This window comes from Ochotona princeps, chromosome 2 (assembly GCF_030435755.1).
Source record: "Ochotona princeps isolate mOchPri1 chromosome 2, mOchPri1.hap1, whole genome shotgun sequence".
NCBI lineage: Eukaryota > Metazoa > Chordata > Mammalia > Lagomorpha > Ochotonidae > Ochotona > Ochotona princeps.
In genome coordinates, this window is record NC_080833.1 from 12269635 (window position 1) to 12276093 (window position 6459).

The 6459-nt window shown below is 53.8% G+C and overlaps 1 protein-coding gene across 1 annotated transcript; it reads right to left on the minus strand.

Annotated features, from left to right (window-relative positions):
• Positions 1 to 440: 440 nt before the first annotated feature.
• LOC101526830 (aflatoxin B1 aldehyde reductase member 2-like) lies at positions 441 to 6176 on the minus strand. The gene is made up of 7 exons (XM_004592421.3): positions 5846 to 6176; positions 4494 to 4681; positions 4204 to 4308; positions 3516 to 3612; positions 3196 to 3295; positions 2927 to 3056; positions 441 to 658 (listed from the first exon to the last, which is right to left on the minus strand). The coding sequence occupies exons 1-7, from the start codon at positions 6060 to 6062 to the stop codon at positions 497 to 499; spliced, it is 999 nt and encodes a 332-aa protein (XP_004592478.2). The 5' UTR covers positions 6063 to 6176; the 3' UTR covers positions 441 to 496.
• Positions 6177 to 6459: the final 283 nt, after the last annotated feature.

The window sequence follows — 6459 nt, forward strand, 5'->3', positions numbered from 1 at the left end:
AAGTGTTGCCTTGCCAAGCCCTGAAGGGGAGTCCTGAGGGAGAGCGTCCTGCAGCAGGGAGCCCCTTTTCTTACTCTGAGGGAGACAGAGATCCCCTTGGCCACCAGAGAGTACTGGCAGGTTCTGGGAACCGCTCTGAAAGACACACTTGCTGGACACTCCCAGACATCTGCCCTTGAAGACCCAACACTCTGCACAGTGCCCCGCTCTCAGCAGCCAGGGCAGGCAGGGAACAAGCTGCAAGCAGCACAGCAGACACATTGGTGTATTCACCCGAGCCCAGCTGCAGCCAGGGCAGGGCAGCTTTATTCCACAGGGTGTGCTGTGTGGGGCTCGGCCTCAGCATCCCACACTGTAAAGGCACAAGGCAGGAGTCTAGAGGAGCAGGCAGGGACCAGATGTCTGCAGACTATACTGGTCAGCAGAAGGCAGAGGGTTTAGGAGAGAGAGCAAACAGGGTGGTACACAGGGCAGGGCAGTCTGAGCCACTCAGGGCCTAGAAGTAGTAGTTGGCAGCTTTGGGAACTGCCAGGTTCCAGGCTTGCTCAAAGGCCTCCACGACTTCTGACTTCAGTGGCCCCTCCTTCACGGCTGCCAGGTTCATCTCCAGCTGCTGCAGGCTGGTCATGCCCAGGATGACCGCGTCCCCATGGGCACCCTGCAGGGAACAGCACATGTCAGCTCACACAGTCACACTCATTTCCCATATCTGTTGCCTGCCCACCCAGCTCTGGTTATCTGAGCCAGAGAGGACCCAAGGGGCCTCGCCAGCTGTGGCTTTGTCACTCCCTGCCTGTGTCTTGTCCCTTGAGTCACCTGCTCACCCACACAAACCTTTGTCCAGAGCCCGGTCGTGCTACCCAGCAGCTGAGCAAATGTGCCTTAGCTAGTTACCCTCTCTGAGCCTGCGTGTCCTCCACTCTCAGTGTGGTCAAGGGAGTGAGAGATCACACTCAGCCCTCAGCGTGCCCTTGTGAGCCTTGATTACACATGAAGGGGAATCACAGAGGTCATGAACACAGGAAGCAGAAGCTGAGGTTGTTAGGGTCACGAGATTCTAAAATGCTTTCAAGATATTTCATAACACACATTGTCCATGAACTGTTTGTGGACTCTTGGCATATGTGGAACTTAGATTTTATCTAAAGATATATTTATTCATTTGAAAGTCAGAGTTAGAGGCATAGAGACAGAGGGTTTCCACCTGCTGGTTCAGTACCCCACGGGCAGACACTGACAGGGCTCACCCAGCACAGAGGCAGAGCCTGCCACTGCATCCATGTGGTCTCCATGTGGGTGCATGAGCACATGTACTTGGGCCATCTTCTGTCCATTTTTCAGGAGTGTCAGCAGGGAGCATGCTCAGAAGTGGAGCAGTCAGTTTGCTTAAGTAAGCCTGCATTGTGGCACATGCTAGGTCCCACTCCCAAGCACAGTTTTTCCATTGGTCTATGTTCAACCAGAGCTTCGGGACTTTTAAACATTACCCAAGCAATTCTGATGTACAATCCTGATTGTGAAAACTGTTGTGCAAAGTGTTCTGCAAATGGAATCCAAAATCCAGCGGCTCAGGCCTGGGACGTGGTGACTGATTAGCCACAGGTAGAGCAGGCTGTGCTTCTGAACTTCAGTGTCTCTTGTGAACTCAACATGGAACAAGCTGTCCTGCATATTTGTGTGAGTTAAATAAATTCACGTCTCTAGGATTAAAAAAAAAGTGGAGCAGCCAAGACTCAAACTGCCAACCATGGTGGAGGCTGCTATTGCAGTCTTGGCTCAGCCCACTGAGTCACATCATGGAGCCTCAAAATCTCATATTTCTTCCGTTACGTTTAGTCAACTGAAAGTCATACCAACATAAACATATTGATTTCTTCCATTCTGAAAGGACTCTTAGGAGTAAAGTAAATGTGTTTTTTAACTGTGTCCTTCATATATGTGTTCCTTTTATTTTAAAACAATGTATTTGAAGGGCAGAATTACAGAGAGAACAGGAGAGACTGAGAGACCTTCCATTCACTGATTCACTTCCAAAGGGTTATAATGGTTATAGCTATTCCAAAGGCAGGAGTTTTAAGTTTCTCATGTATCTCCTACACTGGTACAGGAGCCCAAGGACTAGGCCCATCCTCTCCAATTTTTCCATGTTATAAGAAGAGAGTGGGTTGGAAGTGGAGTGGTCAGAACACAATCCAGGGCCCATATGGATGCCAATGATGCAGGCAGAGTCTTAACTAACTATGCCACCACATCATCAGGACCCCAACATTTGCTTTTGTGATTGTTACTTGAGAGACTGGGAGACAGAGAAGGCAAGAGAGGGACAGAGAGGGCTTGCATTTGCTGTTTCACACTCCATGACAGCCAGAGCTGAGCAGGTGTGGGAGCCAGGATTAGCGGGATGCATAAAAGAGATTCCCATGTGGGTAGCCAGGGCCAACTCCTTCAACCATCTCAGAGCCTCGTGGGGTCTCCATCAGCAGGAGGCTGAAGTCAGGGCCCAGAGCAGGGAATGGAAGCCAGTCCTTTCAGGGGACACATGGGTGCCTTAACTGGAGACTGAGGGCTCCTTTACCACCTATACTGGGAAGGATCCTCGTACAGGACTTACACAGAGACAGAGACCCAGCGTCCAGCATAGCAGAGAGACTGATGTGCTAGCAGTTACTGCTGTGCTAGCATTGCAATCCCCATAATAGCCATATACACCTGCTCTTCCTTATCAACGTCACTGGGATAGCAGGTACATAAAGCCCAAGTCATAGTCAACTTCATGTTGCTGGGCTCTTATTCCAGAACTCAGCACATATATTAGAGCAAAGAATATGAGAAACAGACCCATGAGATCTAGGGTCTGTTTCATGCAAAGACAAATGCTCTGGTCCCATTAAACAGCAAAAGTTACGTGTCCGGACAGCAGGGTTACCTTCAGCTGGGAGTGGTGATATACCCAGCGGATGGCGGCTGACGTCATGCTGGGCATGCTGGAGCCATACGCAGCCTGCAGGGCCTTCTGTACCAGGGCAATGCCCTTGAAGTGTTCCTCCTTCCAGTAGCTGGGCAAAGGGGAAAGATGGTGCAAGTGACACCCATGGGGTGACATGGGGGCTACAAAGAGCCAGCCAGACAGCTGACCCACTCCACACCTGCTGCATGGAGTGGCCTCCACAGGCCATAACAGACAGCACAACTCACGTGCTCCTGAAGTATTCGGCCCATGGATTCCCAAAGTAGCGGCCCTTGGGCTTCTTTTCTTCTTTGTCCTCATACTGGTACTTGCCAGTCAGCAGTCCACCTACAGGAAGGCCACCATGATAGCTCAGATCCAGGACACCCTCAGGGGCTGTCAGACTCAGCTGGTGCGAGGACCCCAGAGCAAGGGAGAGAGCAGCCCCACCCCTCCCCAGACCCTCTGGCTTCCCACACCCTGAGGGGCATCCCTTGGGTAGCACAGGCAGAAATGGGACCAGGCCTGCCATCTCACCCAGCGGACCTGTGCCCAGGTCACCACATACCAACCAAAGGGCTGTAAGCATAGAACCTCAATCCAAAGTGCCTGAGACAGGGGAACAGCTCCTTCTCTGCCTGCCGGGTGATGGCGCTGTACACACCCTAGGGGACAGATGCCAGTTGCAGGGGCATCACCAAATACTACTCACCAAGGAATACCCCACCCATGCCAGAGTGATGTGCACCCATGGGCTAGGTGTCACACTCAGATCCCCAGAAGGACTGGGGAACAGAGGGACAAGCCACCCTTCCCTGCAGCACCACTTCTTGAGGCAAAGCAAGATGTAAGAAAAGAAACATCAAGGACAGAGTGCATCAGTGTGCCCCAGGGAGCTGTGCCCAATGTCCAGCATGCACCCCAAGGACACATCCTGGCTCCCTAGGGAAGAGGGGGTGAGGGAGAGCCTGTGCACTGGGGCTCCTGGGAACCACAAGCCACCTGGGGGAGCCCTAAACACTTCTCCCAGGGACTCAGCACTGCCCCAAGCTGACAGGCAAAGCCAGGCAGGAGGGAGGAGCCAGTGCACAGCCAGCACAGAGGGAGGAGCTGCCTGGGTCAGGCTGAGGAGCTGGGATGTCTCCCACACCTCACCCAGTAGCCACTCAGAGGGTCTGAAACAGCACAGAATGCTAGGGTTCCTCTGTGGGGATAGGACACCAGGTTAAGCAGAGCTGTGGAGCACTGGCCCTCACCTGGTACACAGTGGGCTGGATCCAGCCATTCTTCTTGCACAGGGTGCAGATCTCAGCCACCTCCCAGGCAGCATAGTTGGAAAGACCCAGCTCCACAAACTTGCCCTGTGGGGAGAGAGGCTGTGTTAAGAACCCAGTGTAGGACAGGAAGCCAGCAAGAGGAGCATGGGGGGTGGTTGTGGCGTGGTGGAGTGTGCATCAAGTCCTACTGCAGGAATACCATGATTACTCACCCACTACTGTCAGGATGAGGAAACAGAGTCTGTCCCTAGGGGCTGCCCAACTCTCACCTCCTTGTGCAGCTCATTGCAGGCATGCAGCGTCTCTTCTATGGGGGTGTTGTGATCAGGCATGTGCAAATAGAAGATGTCCACCCGTGCACACTGCAGTCGCTTGAGCGAGGTCTCCAGCTGGTTCCGCACACTGTCAGGCTTCAGTGTCTTCCCGTCCAATGGGTTGGCCTTGGTGGCAATTTTCACTAGGAGGCAACGGACATCTAAGTCGCACTGGGCATGGGAACCTCCAGATTTGGGAGGATCCCCTGAGATGCAGGTGCCTCACAGTAATGGGATCAGTGGCGAGGCTCCTGCAGGGCATGTCAACCCATCAGAGCTCTGACTGAACCTGCCAGGTGGTTTAGCCCCTTCCAGGTCTTATAATCCCCAAGGGGTATTTCCATAGTCCCCAACAAGCCCCCTGTGTCACCTGCCATGGCCTCTTACTCTGCTGGGGGAGGGTGTCACCAGTTCTTCACCCAAGATCCGCTAAGTCACTATAGCTCCACCAACCTTGTCAGCTCTGAAAACCAGAGGACAAACCACTGTTCCCTGCAGCACCGCTTCTAGAGGCAAAGTCTTAGAGTGGTGGCACACCCTGGTCCTGCCTGCAGCTGCTCTTCCCTCACACTCCCATGGCCACCTTCTAACCCCTGGGAGGACAGTATTCCCTTCTCTGACCAGCCTTCTTCATGCCTCCCTGGGATGGGAGTTTGGAACTGCTGGGCATGCTCAGTGCTGAGCTGGAGGAGGGAGTTGCATCCTGAAGCTTCAGATAGACGTTGGCATGAGAGACACCATACACTGTACCCTTCCCTCCATGCTGCGCTATGGCCACCATGGCTGCTAGGGGCTCATGGCACTGCCAATCCAACAGGGTACAAGGAATAAACTTGGGTTTGTTCCCTGCAGAGGGGATGATCTGGGCAATGGAGGATCATGTCTGTACTATGTACCAATTCGGATGGTATTGTGCAATCATAATACAGTGTGAAGGTCAGGGTCCATTGGAGGACAGGTTACAGCGCGCATGGGATTCCCAGGTACCCGCATGTCTGTAGGAGAGGAAGCCTTTTGCCAGGGTCCTGCATGATCAGTGCCCAGTGCTAGGCTAACCTGGAGGATTGTAAGCTAGACCACAAGACTGGGTCTTAAACAACTATTTTGGAGGGGAAAATGCAGAAAGGGAGACAGGACAGGGCACCATCCAGGTGTCCAGGATGGTGCTTCCCTGTGCGTTTGGGGTTTCCAGAATTGCCCCCAGGTGACTCGAGTAGTGTGTTGGTGCAGGGGGTGGCAGGTGCCGGGCTAGGTCCACTTCCTGGTGGGTCAGGGTCAGCTGTGTAAGGCTCAGGGCCCACAGTTACCTTTGCAGTCGCTGCGGCCCAGCCCGAGCCCCAGGCCGCCCAGGATGGTCTCCGACTGGCCTTTGTTGTACAAGAAAGCCGTGTCGATCTCGTTGTAACCCCAATCCAGGAAGGCACGCACCGTTGCGACGCTTGCTGCTTGGTCCATGCGGTGCCCAAACTCCATGGCCCCCAGCACAGTGGTGACAGCCTGGCGTTGTGGCATTGGACAGGACATGGTGGCGGCAACAGCGACGGAGGACTGGAAAATTGAGTGTGTAACTCAGAGCCTTTGCAGGTGGCAACCAAAGAGAAAGTTACTGAGCCATAAAAAGGATTCCTGAAGGACACAAGCTATTTCAAGCGGCAGCGATGGGGGAGGTACCGGGGGGCGGAGCAGGGCAAGTTAATAACTAACAGGCCTGGGTGGGGGAGGAGATGTGGACCCAGTGATTGGCAAGGTTTGGGGTCATGGCTTTGGAACTGTGGTCAGGAAATGGAATTGTGGTCAATGGCAGGGTGGGGACTGGACGAGAGCTAAGGGAAGCAGAGACTGGACCATGTAGGCAGAAGGGACGTAGAGAGGGGCGGGAGGGTCATGGAGAGCAGAGAGGCCAACAGACATGGGCCTGGCG